Source organism: Ambystoma mexicanum, chromosome 3q (genome assembly GCF_040938575.1).
Source record: "Ambystoma mexicanum isolate Mex_15411 chromosome 3q, UKY_AmexF1_1, whole genome shotgun sequence".
Classification (NCBI taxonomy): domain Eukaryota; kingdom Metazoa; phylum Chordata; class Amphibia; order Caudata; family Ambystomatidae; genus Ambystoma; species Ambystoma mexicanum.
The window spans coordinates 287,517,015-287,541,626 of NC_090926.1; the positions used below are offsets into that span (position 1 = coordinate 287,517,015).

A 24,612-nucleotide genomic window follows, 5' to 3' on the forward strand; every position below is an offset into this window, starting at 1 on the left:
GTCCCCTCACCTGTGTCCAGGACCGAGGGATCAAGGAAATCCTAACCCGAGCTTTTTGTTCTTCATTGAAAAAAGATGCCAAAACCACAAAGAGCCGCTGAATCGACGGAAATCCATTGATGCCGAGTCCCTCTCTCGGGTGATGCTGCAGGAGCCTACCAGACATCCTCCCTTTCGTCACCACGACCAAGGACCAGGAACAAGGGTCTACTGCATTGCATAGTGAAGGCCACCAACTGGAACACTCATCATTTTCAGGGTACTGTGGGGGTTGGGGTATTTTATCCTTTAACGTTTTGTAGTGCTTCCTATCTTTGGGGATGCGATTTAACCCTACACTAAGCTGACCTCAACTTACCTTCATTGACCTTACAGCTTGTGCTTCCTTAAGGTGACTCCTCTTTTGAATACTGACTATTTAAGAACCTATTTCAAAGAAGAGCATCAGAACTTCGACTTTGTCCATTGACTTTGGCTGTCCTGGCTCCCTAAAGGCCTCCTTCTGAATCTACTGGCTTTGGCAGTACTTGTTTCCTTACAGGTTTTAAATGTTGAACACTTTAATGCTGGGGTAATTGACTGCCTGCATCCCTTTGGGGGAATCTAACTGTTCGTATAACCTATCAGTCTGTTCTGATCTAACCCTAACCTTCCCTTCCTTGAAAAACTAAATATTGCAAAGGTTGATAATATATTCATTTTGTACTGACTTCAAATGACATCTCCTCCAGGTGCTGGAACATGTGTATCGTATGACTTACTCACCTGCTTTATTCACTTTTTTAATTGAATCCTAACTTGGGATTAATGTTACAGCAAATTACTGCATTTTAAAGAATGCTTTAAATGTGTTTGTGTATAAATAAATACATATTTATTATATAACTTTGTAAGTGTTTAATTGGATACTTGTATTTACTGGTTTCATTGCACAGCTCTACAGCTCACATTACCCCTCTTAAAATAAGTATGGCTGCTGGGTCACACTACCAACTTGTGTATTATAGTCCAGTACAGGCATACATTAAAAGGTGAGTTACCTATTAACAAGAGATAAGTCTTGTGTAGTCCCACACTAGTTGGACTGCACTAATTCTTAGCTAACAGACACAAGCAGCAGCCCAAGTCGGAGGTAAGAGGGAGTGACCCTGGATAACTCTGGGTGCACTCCCAACGCTTTGGAGCTACTTCTTGGAATCTGGTAAGCAATACCTTTCTCCCCACAGTACCTTAGGTTTGAAGAAAATGCTTGTGCTGGATGCTCCGCGGTGTTGCTGCTCTGGACCCGACCTGCGGATTCCTTGGTCTGATAACTGAAGGCAGGACAGTGGATCGGATCACTCCGCAGCAGTCTCGAGGGAGGACCTGTGGCACGACTTTCAGCAACTTCTTGGTTTGCTCTGCTGTTTTGGCACCTTTTCTGCAACACCAACAAAGGACCGGGATCGTCCGGTCAATCTTCTTCGCTTCCTGCAGTCCCGCACTCTGGTGAGGGGGGGTCTGGGCGAGTTGGATCGAATCTCGGCAGGTCCCTTACGAGTTCAGCAATGATTTGGACGGATTTGGCCTTTCCACAACGATGCACTCGTCATGGGCAGCAGGTCTTCTGGTATTGGGGTTCTGCAGCTCTGGAAGCTCCTAGGACTTCGGGAGATGGCTTGTTTTAAAGTTTGTCTTGGGGCTGGTTGTTCCCACTATCCAAAGGGAAGGAGTCGTCCTCTTTGGAGCTCCTCTCTCGCACAGAAAACAGGGTCAGGACAGCAGTGGTCGATTCACAGTGTTGCAAAGCGTCTGAAAGTGTCTCCGGTCGTCGTCTTCGGTTACTTCAGTTTCCAGTGGTCGACTTGCTTTTCGCTCCAAAAGCCTCACCTTTTATACAGTTCCAGCACACACTCCTCGGCAATCTCTCTCAGCATTTTACAGAAAGGGGTGCTTGGCTGTCCAGTCAGACGATACAGACCCCATGTGGGAGCTGGTTCTATTCAGGCACTCTGGCAGCCAAAGGACATGGGGGTGGAAGACTCCTCCCCCACTTCCTGCTGCCCAGACACTCTGGAGCCTAGGCGGGGATAGCCATGGGGTCCCCCCAAAGGCAAAATACACATACTGAGCACTCCCTCTAAGAATGGTAGAAGAAGAGCTAACCAAGAAGAGCCACGCTAGTAATGGCAAAAAAAAGAAGAGGGGCCCCAAGTTGGTACTTGGGTGCCCTTATTGTGCACTACCGAGGCTATGGATATAGCCTGCGGTAATAAAATGACACAATAGTTGGTAGAACAAGTCCACAGCCACCAGCGATAACTAGGAGATTGTCTATGGGACTAAAAAGTCACAGAAGTAGAGCGAAAGGGGATTCTAGGTATCCCTTTGGCACCCACTGAAGGTGGTGTGTGCCAGTCTCTCAAACTATAGTGTTTTTGGAGAGATACTAAGAACTGTAGTTAATTAAGGATACAGAAAAATAATCTTAAAGGAGCACCCTCAGGGTCTCCAGCAACACTGTCCATAAGTAGCTGTGCTGCAGTAGTAAAAAAAACAGATGCCTTTAAGAGCTATGGAGTAGACAGACTCCATAGTACAGGTCTGATACAAAGAATAGAGTTCCAAAAGACAGAGCCCACAAGAATGAATGAGTGGGAAAAGGCTCCACCCATTCACGGTGGAAAGAAAAGGGTCCAGAAGTCCAGCAAAAAGTGCTGGGAATCTCACTAGGAGAGGGGATGATGCATAAACATGATACATCTCCCTAACAGCTAGGTATGCAGAACAATTCAATGCATTCACAAAAGTATCTAAGCAATAAATGCTTAATTGGTTAGAAGTATTGTAAGGAACAACATTGCCAAGAACTTCATGACTACAAAAGATCTTCAGCAAATGTCAACTCTAGTTTCTGCTGTTAATGCAGCCATATTACGTAAACAGCAGCCCAGCCTTCACCAGGGCAAAACAGAAAATTGCAGTTTTGGAAGTGGACACTCAATGCACCATAAGGAAGTGCAGAGTGGACGTTGTCCACAATAATGTTCATGTGGCAGTCAGCCTCCAATTTGCCCCCTGGTTCCCCATCACCATGGAGAAACGTAAGTGTCTAGAGCGGAGAATCGTGCCAAGAAAAATATCCATCATGCATTTCTGGTGCGCACTTAGATACACTCTACCAGTGCATGAGGAACACTGTCGGTATGGTGGAATGCTGTTTCAGAAAACTTAAATGCGCAGAATTTGGTGAAGATCTTGTGCAGTCATGCAGTGCTTAAAAAAAACAGGTCCAAACCTACATACAAGCCCTGACGCCAATCTACTGGCTTCAAATCACAAATTCTGCACAAACATCAAATGAGACTTTAACTGATCTAAAAAATACTCATCTTTTCCCTTGATTGTGCTGATCAAAGGGTGTAAATCAACAATAAACGTGCTGATAGCTTTGAAAAGACTGGCTTTGTTAAAGCCTATCCTATACTACCAGTAGTATCTGAACCTTACAGAGCCAAAAGGGAGAGACAAAAAAGCATACGTTTGGGAATCAAAAATGGGCCTGCTCAATAGTAAAAAATAGTCTTTGGGTGGAGGTGCCATTATGAGTACAGAGCCTTCTGTTGTGGTGTCATTTGTGATGGAAGGTTAAATGAATGGGAGGAGCGCACTTTAACCCATTGTTCAACCTTTAATTCAGGAGCTTCTTCCATTATATTGTAATGTGTAAGTAATAAATGTTAACTGTTGATCCATCCGGCCCGTATAGTAATGCCACATAATGCTTTTGTCCACCCTTGTCCCCTAAGATGCCCTGTTTGACTCCAATTTCTTCTGATGATTTGTGTTCCTTTGTAGTCTGAACCAGAAGAGGAGGGCACCTACATCTACGATCTGATGGCAACGGTGGTCCATATTCTGGATTCCCGAACTGGCGGCAGCTTGGTGGCACATATTAAAGTAGGGGAGACATACCACCAAAGGAAAGAGGTGAGACTTTGTCGGAAAGGGGTACCTCTCCAGCTTTTGAAAAAGGCCCTTTAAGGGTTTTTCTATTCAGAAGCACACTGCAACTATGAATTAGTTATCCCAAAACCTTGAATAAAAGAAATTAAATACCTTGACAATTATTATTTGGAAAAGCTGGAACTTGCCCACAACAAACCTGATTATTTGTTGGAACAGCACAAAAAGGCAGCACCTGAACTAGTTTTATGTGGGAAGCCCTGTTTGTGTAGTTTGTCGCAATGCAGCCGCCCCCAGTGTGTTATCCCTTTGGCAAATAGCTCTGTATATGTGCTCTCTGCGCATCATTGAATGATTATTGTGGACTGGGGCAATGTTTTTGCTAACTGGGGCAAAGTTCCAGAAATAAATGCAATGCTTTCCTCAGGCTGAGGCATCTCCTACAATGAAATGTAATGGATTTTAAATGGTTTTGTGCTGTATGGGGCAGTTGCAGAGCAAATGAAGGGTGCACGTGGCTTAAAACTAAATGTATTCTAGGTTTAAAGATGTTTCATTTTATGGTGCTGAGGAACTAACTACCCAAAAGAAACATGATCTTTCATTTAAGTTGGATTTTCAGTTTCTCAAAATAGCATTTTTGACAGTTATGAACATGAAATGTGTTAACCATACCAAAGTCTCCTCTGTTGGGTTGAATCCCCTAATCCTTGGCACACACTGAGTAAATACCCTGTCGTTTTTGCTTTTTCCCTGATGGTACACCTACCACCTTTCTTTGCTCCTTGTTTTTTTATTTTTTAAAACTGCTCGTTGCTTTGCCGTTGAGATGATGTTGCATGACGAGGCGCTGTATACCTGCCCTGTAGGCTCTATAATTAGGTGTGTATTTGTATTTTCCAAACACTAGGTCTGTGACGAAAGATTTTCTATTTGCTGCTTTCCTGGGGTGCCCTTTTTTTTTGCTTTAACTTCTCGTCTGACTTTTCAGGGGCAGTTAAAGCCTTCTGCTTTACTTTACTTTCACTTTTCTTTTTGCTCATTTGTATAGGCAAAAAGTTCACTTAATTTTTATATTTTATTGTCCACTAGCAAAAAGTACCAGTACTCCAAACCAGTGCTGTAGACAGACCTGATAACGCACTCATAAAATTTGGAAAATCATTGATCCTGTAGGTCGCTGTTCTGAGTCGCTGATCTTTTGATGTGCTTTGAATTATGAATTGAATTGCGCTGAGAATGGGCGCGTATGGCTGGCTGACATACTCCGGAGCAGACGTGGAGGGAAGGCGCGAGTTGGCTTGCTGCAGCATACTGGGACCTTCTGTGAGCTGTCCCCACCTGTCGCTTCACCTTGGTGTGGCGCAGTGTGTTGCGGTGTAAATATCTCAAACAGTGCTTCCTATGGCTTAAAAAGTGGGTTTTGGACCTTTTGAGTTTTGTTCCTCGCGTCGAGACACTTATAATATTGCCCACCTTGATGTTTTGCTGCTTCCAGACAAGTCTCATGTGTGCACGGGCTGAAATCCGGGGAACAGGGTGGGTAATGGAGCCAGTGACGTCCGGAGGGTCCTCACAGGTAACTATGCAAAATGCGGTGCAGATTGGTGTAACAGTGTGGAATTGTATAAGGAACAAACTAACTGATTTTCCGATAGATAGACAAGACTATCAGTACTTCTTTGATTTCTTGTATTTTTACAACTGCATGCATCACCCTAAAAATGCTGTTAGGATACTTTGTATCCTTAATAACTTTCTTTTGTGTCTTTTTGGTTACATTTACAATATGTTCAGTATGGGGTGGTGCAGTGGATGTTTAATGTGGATTTCTAGAATCTGGACTAGTGGACACATCATTTTAGGAGACCAATCTATTTATGATGAACAGTGATCTTTGATTGGTTGCCAAAACCTAATCAAGATACAAAGATGAGCAGTCAAGGCTTAGTCTGTGTAGTGTGTGTGTGTGTGTGGGGTCACTGAGACCTCTCGGAGCTCCCTGAGCATCATAACTCGGCCCGCTCAGAGCTCCCTAAGCATCATAAGTAGGGTGGCCTCCTAAAATTGTGTCCTCTAGGCCAGATTCTAGAAATCCATTTTAATAACTTGATTGGGTTTTGGCTAAATTCTGAGAATCCCTCTTCACCAGAACTAGGGTGGGTGGTACATGTTTTTAACAAGGTCACTTTCCTCATTTACACATTACTAATATTCCCCGCTGTCGTTTATTTCCAACTTCTTTCTAAAAGGGGGAGAGGGATTTCCCCTCCAAACCCCATCTAATCTACCTTCCTTCAACTCACCCTGTTACCCAGCGCCCCCAACCCCCTGCCTCCAAAGACACACATATATTTTTAAAAAACGACAATGAACCCAGGGAAAAATGCACAAGCAATGTGCAAACGAGGAAATGAAACTGACCTGGTTAGAAACATGCCATATTTATTTATTTAAATGTTGAAATTTCTTAAGCGCACCAAACCCTTAGGCAGCAGGACGCTGTTATAACCAGTTAGACTCAATTAAAGAAAAGAACTGTTAAAGCCCGTTATACCAAAATAAGGAAAGAGACAGTTTACAGAGAACACAATTAGGTGGCTTAGGTGAACATCCAGGTTTTTAGCGCCTTTCTGAATGTCCAGTAAGATTGTTCCGGTCTTATTTGTAGCGGGAGAGCATTCCATTGGTGAGCTGCAATGAAGGGGAAACTTGCACCTCCACTTTTTGCCCGTTAGGATTTGGTTTGGACACGTCTGTGGGTGTAAGCCAGTCTAACAGGTCTGATTCGAGTGGCCTTTTGAGAATCTTTGAGATGGGTATTGTGGGGTGGAATTGGACAGGCGCCTGTGTGTGATGGATAATCTTGAATATGATCCTTTCCTTGATCAGCTGCCAGCGGCCGTTTCTTCGTGCCTCTGTGATGTCCTCTCTTTTAGAAATGTTGAGTGTCGCTCAGATGGCAATTTTCTGGATCACTTGGAGCTTCTTGATGTTGTGTGCTGAAGTGCTAGTGAAGAGAGCATTGCAGTAATCGAGCCTGCCTCCTACAATGGCTCTTGCAATGGTGAGACAGTTGTTTGGGGCTAGGAATGGTATGGTGGCATTAATTAACTTAGTGTAGTAGCCCACTGAGATTGCAATGGCGTATGACCTGTCATGTCATAGAGGGGGTGGAGTTGAGGTAAACTCCCAAGGTCTTCACTGAGGCAGAGACCGGGATCTGTTGACCGTCAATACTGAAGTTGGAATATTGAGGTCTGAGGGTTTTAATTACAGAGGGAGGCCTGACCATCAAGATCTGTCTTTTCTGTCATTTATACAGAGTGCAGCCATCCATGCTTGGATAGACGGGTAGATACTGTTTAGTACGTGAATGTCTTCAGGGTAGTTGACGGTGAGAGAAAGTAGAATTTGAGTATCATCTGCATAGTTGGTGTATGAAATGCCGATGGAGTCCAGGAGATCAAAAAGGGGTTTGGTGAATATGTTGTATAGGGTGGGGGAAACGTAGGAGCCTTGGGGCACTCCACAAGAGATGGAGGAGGGAGGGGCACAGGCAACTTCATAGAAGAGACTGCCCACCAGGAAGGATTCTACCCATGATGTGGCATCATGTGAGAAGTTTTCAGGTGAGGTGGTGACAAAAAACATTGTGGTCAACCAAGCCGAAGATGGCGGAGAGGTCTAATAAGAGAAAGAGAGCCGGGTTGCCTTCGTCTGAGTACATAAAGTTGGTTTTTGTGGTCCAACAGGGCAGATTTGTTTCCAAGACTTGGTAGGAAGCCTGATTGGCACAGTCCTAGGATCTGATAGTTTTCAAGATCTTGCTGGATGTGGATGCAAGCAGACCATCTAGTATTTTTAGCAGGAAAGGGACCGTTGTGATGGGGCGGTAGTTGCTAGGGATAGCCGGATCTAGTGTGGGTTTCTTTATCAATGGGAGAGCCCAAGCTTCCTTCAGGGAAGCCGGAGCAGTACTCGAGGAGAAGGAGGCATTGATAATGCAGGTGATGAATGGGGATGAGGGCTTCAGCGCAGTCCTTTATGATGGGGGTAGACAAGTCACCTTTACACCTGGATGACTTTAGACTTACTTTGGAGTATGATGATTACTTCCGTTTCTGAGACAGGGTGGTGGGGTTGGCGGTAAACTGGGGTGGATTGAGGTTGGAAGGGTTAATGAGGAATTGCTTGGTGAGGATTTTCTCCTGTAAGGTGGCTACTTTATCGAGTTGGGCCTTTTGAATGCTCAAACACCAGGTTTCATTTTTGATGATGCCTAGGGTCGGTGTGGCTGGGGTTTCCAGTTCCCACAGGATGGTAACAGCTCTTTAGTGTTAGAATTGGCATTGGCAATTCTGTTGTAGGGTGAGGCTTTGGCCTGTGTGATGGCTTGTTTGTAAATCTTAGCCGTGGACGTGAACAGTGCCTTGGAGGCATCCGATTGAGATTTTATCCAGGATGCTTCTGCCTGGCATTTCTTTGCCCTTAATTCTTAGTAGGTCCCTTGTGAACCAGGAGTTGGCACGGATCAGCGCTTTGGCCTTGCGCAGTGTTAGTGGGGTACCTGTGTCCGCCGCCAAGGCCATTGACTTTAGATGAATGTCAGCAAGAGAAACTGGGTTGTTGGTTAGGTGGAGGAGCAGGTTGGGTCAGACAGCAATGCTAGAGTGGCCAAAAACCATACCACAAGGCTCCCCCCTCTCCCTACAGATAGTTTTTATAAATCCATCTTAACGATAATAATAACAATCATTACATGTTCAGGATCAAAGGGTATTTTAGCAAATATTCTCTCTTTGCACCTTTCCCTCCATAGACATGGACTATGGGACACCTTTTCTTTTTGTTTGTTTCGAACCCTGTCATGAATTTTTGGAGGTAAGTAAAGCTTTGTTTTGCTCATTCTTATGGGAAAACTGACTGGCCCCTAAACCTGTCAGTACTGAGTGACTGTCTATGAATTCTTGTATTGTTACAAATGCACACATCACCTTACAGTGAAGTGCAGTTAGTATAGCATGCATCTTTTTATATAATGGCTTTTTGGTTACTTTTCCAATTTTCCTAAGACAAGCTAGTGGCAGCTGCGATATTTTACCATATTTGTGTGTTCACATGTTCACTGTTACATTCAACGCGCAAGGAATGGCAGCTTGAAGGCTGTGCTCCTGAGATATTGAACCTCCTCTGCCACAATGCTGGGCCTTTTGTCCAAAGTGACAGTAGACACTGCTGAGATTAAGGCTAAGCTCGTCAATGCTGAAGAAAGATACCTGGAGCTCAACACTTAGGTGGACTCAATGGAGGAACACGTTACTCTGGTGGATGACAACCTTAAAATTGGCAGACAAGATAAGAGTTTTGCAGCTCCAAAATTAGAAACTGTCTCAAGTGGTCTGAGCAGGAGATATTATCCAGAAGAAATAACATTAGGGGATTTCCAGAGAATGTGGAGCGGGGCAATCCCATGATATTCCTGGAGAACACATTAATAACTACGCAATCTGGATCCTAAAACATTCCTAGAAATGGAAAGGGTCCACAGATCACTGGGTCAAAAACCTGCATTGGGCAAGAGACCAAGGCACTTCATTGGGAAGTTCCTAAAATTTCCCATTAAAGAGATGATTTTACGGAAGACTTGTGAAATTGCTGGTCTCTCTTAGGGGTTCACAAAATAATATTTGGAGTTCTAAGCGGAGATGTACTGCAAAAAAGAACATTTGATGTGGCAAAGGAAAAGGCAAGAAACAAGAAGTTAAAGTACTACATGGTTTCTTCTGCAATATTATGTGCTATTTTGGATGGCCAAGTGCACTCTTTCACGGATTATAAAAATTCTTTCAGACCTTGTAACTGAACCTATGGAGGCAACTTCAGATGTACAGAGGATCTCCCACAACAAAAAGAAGAGTGTGTTTATGCTACATGGAGTTTGGAGTATTGTAAGACTTGCTGTGTTTCATATAGGAAGCGCTCAAGCCTCCTTTTAATATTAATGCTTCATTTGATGTTTTTAGTTAGTTAATATGGCTTACTTAGGTGACCGTTAGCGGTTGTCATGTTTGTTTTTATAAATTTGATCGGAGTGTGAATGCTGCGTGCATTCAAGGAAAGGACCCATTGTGCATGATGCACAGCATTAACTCAGTTTCAGGTTACTTCGGGGAACTTGCGCTCTCGGAACGGCACGCCACGACTACTGCTTCTGGATCGGATGCCTTTTCAACACGATCCCGAGAGAAATCCCTAAAGCCCTTAAATCCAATTTGTATCTTGCGATCTGACAGAAGAGGACAGACAGGCACTCTCCTCTCTGCAAATAATCCACACATTGTAATTGAGACTGCAAATAGGGTAGGTCGGAATGGTACCACCCAATATAAACAGTTAGTAACTTAATCACTATGTTCGCCATGGATCTAGTCGTGTTACTGCTGTTACGAACCAATATGCGAATGAGTCGGAGGAAGGAAACCATGCAGGGTGAACTTCACTCTGGTGCAGCAACAGAGTATGCGAGGGCTACAGATGTAGATAACACTACGGTATGAAGAATTCTGGGATCAGACTGAGAGAACGCAGCATTGGTGTGGGAGGTAAGGGAGGTGGGGGATGAACAGGCTGCACAATGAGGGATAACCTAACAAGACTACTGCTGTGTAAGCTTGGTCGCGAGTTTTGATTTGTCCAATGCAATATGTACACTGCAATGTAAGCCAGAATCAAAATGAAATGAATAATCTTGTATAGTAGGAGTAGTCATAACACATGGGATTGCAATAGTCCGGATAGCCACACGAAGTGAGACTATGAACAGGGTTTTGGAAATGAATATATATATATATGTATGTAGGTTAACAAGAGTTTTAGAATATTTCTTTAGCATCACAGTGGTTGATAGGCAAGATTGTATTTAGCAGGTAATTGTGCCAGAATCAAGAGAGCAACTGAAGGACAAGGCAAGAGGTATCACATTAAATCATCAATTTCTTTTTATTATAAATTGAAGTAAAAACGTCATTTTACACATCTTTAATTCATTTCTATAAAAATCATCCTAAATCACAGGCATTCATACATTCATTCAACTAATGCAACTCTAAAAATAATGCATTTAGATTCTCTTATGGAAATGTGAGACAATGCAACAACAATTCCATTATTGATATTATATCTAGATATTTTCTGTCTGGAGTGAACCATTTAATACGGGAAATATATTCATATTCTCTTTTACATGGGAATTGTATTTGTAAAAATACAAATCGAATGCTTTAGATAATAATAATTGTCTTTCTGAATGAACAAAATAATTTTTTGTTTCAATAATGGAATTGTGGTTGTATTCTCACATTTCCATAAGAAAATCTAAATGCATTATTTTTAGAGTTGCATTAGTTGAATGAATGTATGAATGCCTGTGATTTAGGATGTTTTTTTTATAAAAATGAATTAATTAAAGATGTGTAAAATTACTTTTTTACTTCAATTTATAATAAAAAGAAATTGATGATTTAATGTGATACCTCTTGCCTTGTCCTTCAGTTGCTCTCTTGATTCTGGCACCATTACCTGTTTCATATGTATTGCTTTACCTCCAGGTGCCAGTTGTTGGTTGTTCCCACCACTTTTTTGTTGGTTTCAGTTTGTATGTAGCACCCTGTGGGAGACTGCACCCGCCTTGACCTCTTGGTAATAGTTAACCCAACCTTTGGTATAAGCATGTCCTACACAAGTTGGTAGAGTGACTGAGCAGCCAGGTTTATCTCAAACGGTCAATGTGAGCTGTAGGGTTATCACACAGATTCACAGTGACAAGTATCCAAATAAACACTTACACTCAAGGTTTCTTGATTAAACAATTAATAATTTAACAGCCAGTTCAATAAGCCATCTTTTAGAAGGGAGCAATATATATGTAAAACAAAAACATACTTCAAAATACACACTCTGTTTCTGTAAATCAGTAAATACCCATTTGGGATGGCACAAAGATGCTTCCTACACCCTGAGGTGACTTAAATAACTAGGACAGTGGGGACATTAATATATTACTGGTACATTTAGAGCAATACTAAGGTAAGTGGCAAAAAAAGACGAAGGAATAAAACAATGGTTAACAAATATTCTTAAGCAGGTAAGTACTTTTTGAACCCTCCTATGCAAAGTAAATTAACTCTTTCCTGGGGAAAAGGCAACGCATAAAGTCAGAGGTAAGAGTCTTTCTAGGAGCCAGGACAGTCAATGTTAGTTGCAAAAGTATAGGTGAGCTGAAGCACTTCTTGCAAGTAGGTTAAATGACTTACACAATGTTTTAGAAGGTTCTGTATAAAAATTAAATCACTGTAGGTCTACAAGCTGGGAGGCCTGTGAGGGGCAAAGCTGCAAGCAACTCTGCAAAAGCAACCAAGGCAAGTCTCAACTGAGAACTAACAAGGCTACACAACAAGAGGTAAGTCCCCTTAGTTTTACAGTCTCTTTGGTTGGAAGAAATTGGTTCGAGCTGGCTTCTGTTCCTGTGTAGGTCTGCATATCCTGTTGTTCCTGGGCCTCTGTCGTGGGGACAAGAGGGAGGAAGTCTTGGGACTCCTGCACTATGAATTGAAGGTCTGCAGCAGCAATGGGCAAACTTCAGATCAGCAGCACCTTGCGGTTTCAGCTTCTCGCGACCCTCGAGTTCTCGGGTACCTTAATGGACTTTCCTCACATCTGGGGTCCAGCACTCTGTTGAGGTGGCTCAGGCTTGGCCAGTCCTGCTTCATGGGATTCCAGAGGATCTTCCTGGCGCTCGGGTCTGACTTAGACACTCACTCGATTCTGGTGTTCCACTCCCTGGCAATTGGTTCCTGCAGCAGCAGTGGAAGTACAGCCAACTCTGAGGGGATTTCCAGGTGTGCTCGTCTTGGGGTCGATTGATCCCACCAACCCAAGGGGAGAAGTTGTCCTTTGCAGGTCTTCTCTAGTCGAGGCGAATTCGGAGCTTCAGCACTACAGCAGGGCTTCACCGAGCAAACCAACGGTCTGGAGTTGCAGCAGGCATCTCTTCCAAGTTCTTCTTTGGATTCCTTCGTCCAGTGGTCGTTCTGCCTTCCAAGCAAAAAGCCTTGCCTTGTATGCAGGTTTCTCCCATTTATACACAGCCTAGCTGTCAATCACACAGCAGGGTGGCTGTCCTGCGAGGGCAGCCCTCCAGTCAATCACACTTGGGTGCATTCCTGTAACCAAGGTGACTAAGCACAGGGAGGTTCAGGCACATCCCTTGCTTCCTGCCCTGCCAGACACACTTGAGCCAGAGGCGGGCTTCACCAGTGAATCCCACCAAAGAAAAAAATGAATAAAGGGACCAAACCTGGTTTGGCGCGCAGAGTAAATCTGAAGATGAACCTTTCCAACAAGGAATGGCGAAAAAAGACTGGGGCCATTTTGACAAAATGGGCACCCATGGGTGCTTTACTGCAGCTACAACCCGTGGTAGAAACACACAGTGGTAGGAAAAAGTAAACCACTGCCACCAGCCATTCATTGTAGAAAGGATAACATTAAAATGTTACATGAGAAACTAGACAAAGCGGATAATAAGTAACCCCTCCAGCACCCTGTTGTAAAATAGTGTGTTCTGGGTCTAGAAAGTTACAAAATGTAAGTAAAGTCAATTTCACGTCACTGCTCTTGGAAACAGTAGTTTCACCAAGAGAAGGTATTTAAACGCTTGGAAAATCTAAGAGACTTCCCTGTGCCACTGCACTGAAGTGCCACAATGTAAAGATTATGCCCATGGAGTTTGTCAGACTCCAAAGTCAAAAGAAACAGAGGCCAAATCACAGAAAAATACATGTGTGTGGAAAAAGGTCTCACTCTCTCCAGGTTAGAAATTAAAAGTCCTAAAGTCCAGCAAAATGAGGTGGGGCTCACTAAGGTAGAAGGGAATTAGCACATTTCTGAGAATTCTCCCGAACAATGGACAAAACTCAATCTTTGTGTGGGGTTGCTTATGTCTACGGAATTGCCGCCTTTCACCAGGTGGACTGGGATCCCATACCTTACACTTTTATTGTAATACTCAGAGGCGTGCAGTGTACATGATGTCAATGGTTGGGGGATTGTGTCTATAGAGGTGCAAATGACTTTACATTGGGATACTGGGAGGTGAAATGGCCTATGGTAATAGAAGAATTGTCAAGTGAATTTATTAGACTGACTTAACGTAGATGCATGCATTATGTGTACTTTTCATATTTACTAGCAGTCGGACAAGAGGAAGATAAATAGGAGGGACATTACTGAATGTACAGGGCATGGAGTTCTGGAGGGATAGTTCAGATGAACAAATCCAGTGTACATATTTGTACTGATAATCAGTTCATTGAGTTATGGATTGGATTTGTTCTAAATTCATGTGTGTTTGTGTATGTGTTGTGAGTCTGTCTTCGTTGTGGAGTAATAGAACGTGCTCCAATTCTGCTTCATATCTAGCCAATGACTGCTTTATGCTATGTTTTAAACCGGTGCTGGAATATTCACTGAAAATTACCACAGGAAAACCACACCCTGTAAAGGAGGGATCCAGTCTCGTGAGCTGATTGGACCCTCTTGTACATGATGTAATCTTTAAATGTTATTGTTATTATGTCATCTATTCTGCATAGATATATGAATGTGACAAGGTTTTCGGAAGAAAATATTTTAATAGGGGATTACTCCGAGTTCATTGAAATTAGCTACATGGAATGTTAAAGGGTTGAATTGTTTGCGAAAGAGGAGGGAGGTATTGTCGAGAGTTTGGAGAGAAAGGGTGGATGTGGTGTTTTGACAAGAGACGCACCTACAAGATAACTCTGAGGGGCTCTTGAAAAATCAAAGGTATAGCAAGGTGCTCTAGAACTGTCCTTCGTCAAACTCAAGAGGAGTAGGCATGTTATTTGGAAAAGGGTTGAAATATCAGTGGAAAAGTTCACAATGGATGACTACGGCCGTATAATTTTGGTGGATTTGCGATGTGAGGGGACACAACCCTGGGATCCATCTATGGACATTAAACTGCAGGGGGATCTTTTTTCACAAGCCTGAGCTCATTGCTACGGGACATGTGCGGGGAATACGTTATTTTAGGATGGGATTTTAACTGTGTGCTGGATCACAAGGTGGACCGGTCCTCTTCATGCAGGTTTGCAAACAGGAGAAAGCAGAAAATTCCACTCCTTAAACTGGGGGGGACTCTACCTGGCAACATTGGACATGAAAGGTGCATTCACCAGCATATGGGGTCTGGCATGGATTCACATGCTCATGAATATTCCCCGTCAGTCCGGGAATCCTCAGTAAAATAAAAAATGTTCACTTTCACCTTTAAACTTTCTTTCTCCTCTAAACCAATCACTGAGCTCTTGGTCATACTGCCCCCACCCAATGACTGCTCTCTCCCTAAGCCCCTCCTCTGGCAGCCATCCTCAGATTTTTACTGAACACCCAAGTGTTTGAAGTCCTCGTGTGTCGCTCTTAGAGCTCTTTTGGCGTTTTTGTACTTTGTGCTAGGAAATTCCTATTTTTGTTTGATGTTTCCTGTGTGCTCTTTCGTCTCTTCATCCGTCAAATGAGGATCAGTTTGTCGACATCTTTCGACGCCCCTCAACGGCAGAATCATCTGGCGTTTCTTCTTCGAAGATTCCAGAAGGCCATCAGTCCTAGTCCGCACACCGGACCATGTCGGAGAAGAACAGGGGTTCCTTCTTCAAGCTCTGCACCAGCTGCGGTTTGAGGAATGTATTCGTGGAGGACAAGCATTCCCAGTGCCTTTGTTGTATCCACCCAGCACTCGAGGAGTAGGATTGCGAGATCTTTCATGGCTTTAGCAAGCGCCCCATCAAGGATCAGCACAGCAGATTGGCGGTGTGGCTCAACGCCAAGGCCTCTACCTTGTGTGGTTCACAGGGGAATGCTTCGCCCAGATCCGGCCAGTCAAAGTGGGCTTCTAAGTCCTTTGAGGGCGCTCCATCTGTAGGGGCCCAAGACAAGGGCAAGCACTGCGAGTCTGCTTCAGTCAGGGTCGCCGCGCAAGCGGGTCCCATGATGAACAGGGTGCGATCATCTTCTCCATCAGCTTCCATCACCAGCCATCATTCCTGTTCTTCGTCTACCCCTGGGAAGCTGCGAGAGAAACCGGAGAAGACCAAGTCACAGGGTAAGGTGTCTGACCTGCCCGTGAAGGCCTAGGTGATCCAGGCTAATCGTCTTCGACTATCGAGTTGGTGGCGGCCGCCCTTTCAAAGGCAAAAGGGGCTGACCCAGTCCCGGGTGCCCTGAAGGCAGCCAGAGTGGCTCTTCCTCCCAGACGGGAGGCTTTGGCCAAATCGGTGGAAAAGCCTCCAAAGAGAATGCCGTCTTTAAGCTCGAGACCGACCCCTCAGGACACAAACGGTGTGCTCCAGGGCACGGATATTTCTTCCGACGAAGAGGACATGGTTTCCATCCACATGATCCCGGAGGACATTGGGGATGATGACGGAAACGTCAAGGAGGTTCCCGAGTGAGCGGCGACGACGGTGTGAACGGGGATGCATGAGCTGGGCCCAGCAAGCCTGCTCTCACGACACCTCCCAGAGATTTGTCACCGACATGCTTTCGACTCTCCACACATTTTTGTCAGAGATAAAGAGCAGGATGCCGATGACACCACGGGCCACCGCCAAAGAAAAGGAAGCAGCACCCTATGCCACCTCACCAGCTACCCCATGTTCCTGCCCCCCCAATAGGGATACGGGGACGGACACAGGGACGACAGATAAAGACAAGGACAGCTACACCACCCCTCAGCTGAGGGCTTCTCCCCCGGATGAAGTGGGTTTGTTCCACGCCATGGTCGCCCGTGTATCAGAACTCTTCCAGCTAAAACCGGAGGAGACGAAGGAGGGCTTCCTTTATCAACGCCGGGAGGCGAAAAGGAAAACCATTCTGGCGGTGCCTGTCCTGGACGATGTTTGGGATGAGGGCCTCTGGAGCTACTGAAAAACCCTGCCTCAGCCCCAGCGAAAAGAGACCGGCTGGAGAAGAAATACTGGGTGCCGGAGTCTGCACCCATGTGTCTGCGGCCACAGCCTTCACCAGAGTCAGTAGTCTCGGCAGCAGTGCGGAAGAAGTTGGACGCCATGGGTAGGAAGGTCATCTACTCAGTGGCTACAACGGTCACGGCGGCGAATGCTTTAGCGATCCTAGCCATATATGGCCGGGACTTATGTTACAAGATGGCTCACTATTGGAATTCCTTGCCGAGGACAAACTAGTCGAGGCACTGGAGATCCTGCAGGAGGGCGAGGTGGCGTTGGACCACGCCATCACCGTGGCCCATGTTATTGCGGACACAGGGTTCCGTCAAATGGGGAACAGGGTCTGACTCCGTCATAGTTGGTTGAAGGTCACTAACTTTAGGCAGGAAGTTCAGACGAAGGTCCTGGGCATGCTGTTAGACAGGGACAATCTCTTTGGAAACTCTGTCAATGAATCGCGGCAGGCCATCAAGACTGAAACGGAGACGACCTGTCCCCTGGGCATGCTGCAACAGCACCGTCCGTACTTTCGTGCCTCATGAGGGAAGTCAGGCAGGTCATCGAAGAGTTTCGCCGGAGGATCCTCTTCGTACCACCAACCCAGGAGGTGGCCGCTGTTGTCATCACTCCCAAGACGGCACACAAGCCCCTAAGCAGGATTGAAACTGCCAGGAAGTCGGCCCCCACTCATGCACCCCAGTGGGAGGCCGGCTGGCAAGCTTCGTAAGCGTGTGAGAAAAGATCTCCACCGATCTGTAGGTGCCGGATGCTCTCGCCAACGGACACACTTTGGAATTTCAGCAAAGTGTCAGCAAATACCACCGGTGGCTCGGCAGGAACAACACATCCCTCAGCTGCGGCTAGAGGTTTGGACCATGTTAAAAAAAGAGGGCGATAGAGCTGGTCCCAAAGCGAGTCCGGGGCTCCGGAGTTTACTCCAGATACTTTAGTAAAAAAGACTGGGGGCTTGGAGGCCCATTCTCAATCTACAACGACTCAATAAGTACATAAAGTCCCAAACATTTAGGATGGTCACGTTGCAACACATGCTCTGCCAACTGGAAGAGGGAGACTTCCTGTCGTCGCTGGATCTGGAGGACGCATACTTCCACACCCCCATTCACGAGCAACATCCAATTTCCTGCGCTTCGTCGTACTGGGAAAGCACTACCAGTTCAAGGCCCTTCCCTTCGGACTGAAGTCGGTGCCCAGAGTCTTTATGAAGTGCCTGGCACCAGTGGCGGCCCATCTGCGCCTACAAGGGATACACGTGTATCCATACCTTGACTGCAATCCGTTCCAAGTCCAGGGAGATCGCCGTCTATCACACAGAGGGGACCGTCTGGTGTTCTCCATAAACTATCCCAAGTCCTGCTCGATTCCATTGCAAGACGCTCTATTCCTCGGGTCCAAGCTCAACACGGTCTCCAGCCTAGCGGCTCCCTCAGAAGACAGGATAGTGTCCATTCTGGGCAAGGTGCGACGGCTGTTGGCACTGAAGATCGCCACAGTGACGACCATCAAGTCGCTGCTCGGCATGATATTGTGCATCTACCTGATCAGACTCTGCAGGTTGCAGATGCGACCCCCTTCAGGAGTTCCTGGACACTCACTGGATCCAGGTGTCCGGGAGCTTTGCTGACAAGATTGTCCTAGACAAGGCGTTCTGTTGAGCGATAAAATGGTGGGGCGTGCACTCCACATCGCCGGTGGCATGGATTTCCAGGGTCGTCCTTACCAGGAGACGGTCACCACGGACCCTGGGGAAGGCCACACCAGCTCCACGCAAGAGGCCTGTGACTACCGGAGGAGAGGGATCTCCACATCAACGTACTGGAGGTGCGAGCGGTGTTCTGGGTCCTCAAGTCGTTCCTTCCATCCCTGAAGGGCAAGGTGGTGAGGGCGTTCACGGACAATACCACTACGATGTTCTACATCAGGAAGTGGGGGAGGGGCACATCTCAACGCTCTCCAGGGAGACGCACGATCTTTGGCACTGGGCCATCGACCAGAACATGTTTCTTGTTCCTTTTCACCTGGCAGGGGTCAAGAACACTATTGCCAACTCCCATCAAGCTTCTCTCAAGTAACTCTCATGGAAAACTGCTTTCCTCGTGGACATCACCTCTGCTAGGAGAGTAGGTGAGATCCAGACCCTCTCTTGCAAGCAGCCTTATCTGACTTTCCACCAAACAAGGGTGGTGTTGCGGATGCACCCCTTTTTCATGCCGAAGGTTCTGTCGGGATTGCATCTCAGTGAACCTTTGTTATTGCCTGGGTTTTTTCCTACTCCGTCGCCAGCTGAAAGGACTTTGCACTCGTTGGATGTGGCGCATGCGCTGACATTCTATGTGGCTTGCACAAACAGTTTCCGGAAGACATTTCAACTTTTTGTGTACTTTGGTCCTGTTAACCATGGGAAGGCCTTGTCCAATGCTTCCATCTCCAGGTGGCTCTCCGGCTGCATCAATCATTGTAACTGGTTGGCAAACCGACCGCTACCTGGCCATCCGAGAGCCCATTCTACCAGAGGGTTTGCTGCGACCCTGTCTGGTGTGCCCCTGCTGAACATCTGCAGGGCTGCTACGTGGAGGTCTACGCACACTTTCACAAGATTCTACTGCGTCGACAGGGATTCAAGAGAGGAGTCCAGGGTCGTCCAAGCAGTGCTGCGCAACCTGTTTACTTGAAGGTGAGCCTGGTCCGGAGGAAAGAGTAATTGCTTCTGTTGAACCTTTGCCACATCCCGTGGTTGGGTATGTATGTACTGTTATGTATTCTTTATTCATGAGCATGTGAATCCATGACAGACCCCATGCTGGAGAAGGAACAAGTTACTTACGTGTAACTGTTTTCTCCAGCATGGTTATGATATGATATGATATGGTATTTGTAACGCGCCTATACACAAGTGTTTCAAGACATGGATTCACATATGAACCCTCCCTTCTGCCCCTCTGCGGCGGCTCTTGGTCATAATGCCATTTTACGTGCTACCAAATCTAAAGATGGCTGCCAGAGGAGGGGCTTAAGGAGAGGGCAGTCATTGGCTGGGTGCAGTATGACCCAGAGCTCAGTGCTTGGTTTAGAGGAGAAAGGCCGTTTGTAAGTGAAAGTGAAACTGTTTTTGCTTTTACCGAGGATTCCCGCTCTGACTGGGAATATTCATGAGCTTGTGAATCCATGCCAGACCCATGCTGGAGAACAAGAGTTACAGGTAAGTAACTTGTTCCTACTTTGATATTTCAATGCACCCTGCGCACAGAAAATACCTGCGTTTTAAGATGGTGGGAGTACACTACCAATTCAAAGTACTCCCATTCGGCATTGCCTCAGCACCAAGAGTGTTCACCAAGTTGCTAGCAGTAACAGCAGCACACATGTGCAGAAGGTCCATCCCATTATACCCTTAACTGGATGACTGGCTGATCAGCAGGGAATCTCCTCAAATTTGAAGACTAAATATGCAAAAAAACATAGACCCCCCTTTTTAATCTGTGGTTTCTCCATCAACGAGAATAAATCAAGTCTAATCCTCAGCCAAACAAAACAATTTCTGGGGGCTATTCTAGACTCAGAGGAGCTAGCATTCCCATCAAGCGAGAGTGTATGAAATATACTGCCGCAGGTACCTCAATACAAGGTGGGTCACCACATAACAGTACGCAAAGCAGTGCGCTTGTTAGGGATGTTGGCCTCTTGCATTTATTTAGTTTCTCGCACGCCACTGTGCATGCGTCCAAAGCAGGAATGGTTAGCGAAACCGTGGTCTCAGGCAAGCAGACAGTGGGATGATCTAATGGTTGTTTCGCTAACCCTGGTTCAGGCTCTTCGCTGGTGGTGCAAGGACAACCTGTTAAAAGGAAAACCTTTTTGCGCTCCACCAGCCCAAGCGATCCGAACTACAGACGCCTCACTCACCAGTTTGGGGGCCACACTCCCTCCACCACACAGCCCACAGACAGTGGACACTCGCTACTGCCCAAAGACATAACTTCCTGGAGCTCTTGGCAGTCCTCAAACCTCTTCAAGCTTTTCAGCAACATCTCCAGGGTCAGACAGTGCAGGTCTTCACAGACAGCCTCACGGCCATGTTCTGTCTGAACAAACAGGGAGGCACACACTCTTTAAGTCTATCCAAACTATCCCAGAAGAAATGGAGGTGGCCACTCAAGCGGAACATGTTTCCAACATGTTCCAGGGGAGCTCAATTCTCTGGCAGACACTCTAAGTAGACACCTTCTACCATAGGAACATGAGTGGCAACTCGACAGATAGCTTGGATGGAATATTCTCACCATGGGGTCACCTCCCACTAGACTTGTTGCCACAAAGCTAAACGCTCAATGCCCAGTCTTCGCGTCTTTGTTTCCCCAGCCAGAGTCCAGGGGAAACGCCCTGTGAATGAACTGGTCAGGGTAATTTGCTTACGCTTTTCCACCGACACCACTCCTGAGCAGGATAGTGCACAAGATGCACCAGGAGCAAGTAACCCTATTCCAGGTTGCTCCTGTGTGGGCGAGACAGCCTTGGTTTCCATATCTCCTCAAACTGGCAATGTGCGACCCGAGCCCGTGCCCGTACAACATGTTGACATAATACAAGGGAGCATCCCTCCACCTACGCCCACAATCAATGAACTTGGCAGCTTGGCTCCTGAAGTCACAGAGTTTGTCAACTTAAACCGTCCACAAAGGTGAATGGAGATCCTCACGGAGGCACGAAAACCCAACACCAGGCACTGTTGCTTTAATAAGTGGAAAGGATTTGTGATATGTTGCACATCACAATCATTAAACCCATTAGAATGTTCTCCAGCTAACATTGTATACAACATGCTTAACTTGCTAGACTCCGGCCTAGTATTCAGTTCCTTAAAGGTACATCTGGCGGCCCTATGGGCTTACACCACTTCACAGAACAAGGTGCCCTGGTGAAAAGTCCATGTCATCAAGGTATTCGTGGAAGGGGTAAAGAGGCTATACTCCCCAATTTCCAACCCTCCCCCGTGTTGGGATCTCAATGTTGTGCACTCCAAGCTCATGGGGGCCACCCTTCGAGCCAATGCACAAGGCCTGTGCTTCTTACCTACAAAACAGCATTCCTGGTAGCCATCCGCTCCATAAGACGAGTGAGTGAGCTACAGGCTTTAACGGTACAAGAACCCTTTTTCATCATACACAAGGACAAGGTGGTCCTCCGAACACATCCTAGGTTTTCACCTAAGTTCATTTCAAAGTTCCATGTAAACCAGTCAATAGAACCTCCCACCTTCTTTCAGAATCCATCAAACTCAGCAGAAAGAAGCCTCCATACACTTGGTGTACGGAGGGCGGTCATGTACTATATGAACAAAACAAAACCCCTAAGGAAAACAGACCAACTCTGTTTCCATAGCGCCTTGTAGAGAAGGCGATCACATATCAAAGGACGCCATCTCCAGATGGATAGTCCGATGCATACAACTCTGCTATTCCCTATCCAAAAAGGTTCTACCTTTTACACCAAGGGCACACTCTACCAGAGTTACAGGGGCTACCTTAGCTTTCATTGCAAACGTCCCTCTAGACGCCATATGCAAAGCTGCTACATGGAGTTCCATCCATGCGTTCACACAACATTACTGCATTGACACACATTCTAAAGCAGATTCACAGGTGGGACAAGCTGTCCTAAAACATCTCTTTGCCGCTGTACCTTCTTACTTCCCACCTCCTTCTCCAGATACTGCTTGCTAATTTATGCAGAGCATATCCACAAGCTCCAGCAGGGATACATTACTCACCGTAATCGTATTTCTGATGCTTGTTAATCTGGTTAGAATCACATGCTGTGCATATAGTCTGACATCTAGTGGTAATTGCGGATTATTGCATCTTTCATTTGACGATCGAAAGGGGACGTCGACATGGGAGTAACTGTAACACTATCCCTAAAGTGAGTTGTAGTGTACCCAAAATACCTCACGCATCGAGGTCCCTCATTGTTTTTTTCCACCCAACTAGTTGGTCGCCTTATGCAGAGCTTGCAAGAGTTAATATTGCTCATGACTGACTTCTTTGTCACACGGCCAATGGTCGTCAAGTCTTAGCTACTTCTTTTCGACGACTACTTCATGGACTCCTACGCTAAAGACATCCACTGCTGTTCGGCGACTGGTGCATTGATCGATGTCTTTCGACCGCATGTCCTCGGCCCTGCGGCCAGGTCTTTACAGTTGGGAGAGTGGGGATTCCTTTTGAGAATGCATTTCCTTCTCCCCTCTTTCCCTATTTGGTCTGGCTGCAGCCTTCTACCTCTGCTATGGAGAGAACGCCATTTAATTTTAGTCTATCGTGCAATGGAAAATTCCCATGTAAAGACACCCATCACTGATGCAATAGGTGCTTACCTCATGACCACGACGAGTGTTCCTGGAAGTACTGCAGACTCTTTCGTCCCAAGATGTTAAAGGACAGGCGCACAAGGTGGTGGGCTGCCTATGTGATGCAGGCCGAAGGTTGTTTCCCTGTAGGCGCCGTCGCCTCGGATGACGAAGACTCCAGCGGCAGCCATGGCTCCGACCTCGAAGCCATAGACCTTTCGGCGGAACCCCTGGGTTCCCAGATGCCCGTCCCCGACAGACCGACCACCGGTTCTGTTATGGGGAGTTCACACCCCGGCGACAGAGGCACACACACGCCACCCAAGGCAAAACACACAACCCCTAAGGCCTCCTAGGCAGACACATCCAAGAAGTGCCAGATACCAACAGGCCCGTGGAAGACTTAGACGGTGCCTGCCGAACCTCGCGGTCCGGTGCCCTCCCTGCAACCGTCTTCTCGACATGCGACTGGGCTTCCCTCTCACAAGGACATCCCCATAAAAAAGCACACGGCTACCGACACATCGTCCAAAGACGCACTCGTACCTAAGGCTTCGGCGGAGTCGGCAACCGCAACGACGCGTGCAGACACGTCGAAACGGAACATCCAGCTGCCAAAAATATACAAGTTTTGCAGCTATTGTTTCGGCAGCGGAACAGCCCAGAAACGCCCCTTTCATCGAGAGGAGTACTCTGAAGGCACCCAGCCCCTCGCTAGGGCTTTATCAGCTAAATCTCCCCCCTCTAAACAGCCTTTCCTAGGCAATGGTTTGAGAACTATATGGATAAAAAGTCCCAATTCATAGACTTCTCAGAGAAATCCATTAATCTCAAGAGGCCTAGGGCAGAGGACTCCTGCCCCACTCCACCAAAGCTGCAGAAGCTTCCAATTCAGTCACAAATCCATCGAGATGAGGTATCTGAGTATTCAGAACCAGAAGAAACATATGAGGACAATCCTTTTGATCAGGACACTGCTGACCAGGACCCATACTCGGAACAAGATCAGCCAGCAGATCAGGGGCCTTGGCTCTCACCCACTCATACCCCAGACCCAGACATTATACGTCGAAACGCGCCTTCTTCACCTCCACAAAGGCAGTCATTGCCAATAGATGACCAAATGGTATTTAATGCATCCTGCACAGAGAGGCAGATCTCATCCCTTTCTATTTGCTACACAGGAGGCTGTCCAGGACTTGGACTTTGTTGGCTATTCCTCTGCTGAACTCCATAAACGCCTTGCTCCTTCTT

The 24,612-nt window shown here is 46.3% G+C and overlaps 1 protein-coding gene across 7 annotated transcripts in view; it reads left to right on the plus strand.

Moving 5' to 3' along the window:
• PAN2 (poly(A) specific ribonuclease subunit PAN2) overlaps positions 1 to 24,612 on the plus strand; it is a 1,309,324-nt gene that overhangs the window by 1,210,512 nt on the left and 74,200 nt on the right. For all 7 annotated transcript variants that reach the window (XM_069653787.1, XM_069653789.1, XM_069653788.1 and 4 more), the window contains one exon: positions 3,838 to 3,969. In XM_069653787.1, coding sequence (XP_069509888.1) covers positions 3,838 to 3,969 — 132 coding nt within the window. The remainder of the gene's footprint in view (positions 1 to 3,837; positions 3,970 to 24,612) is intronic.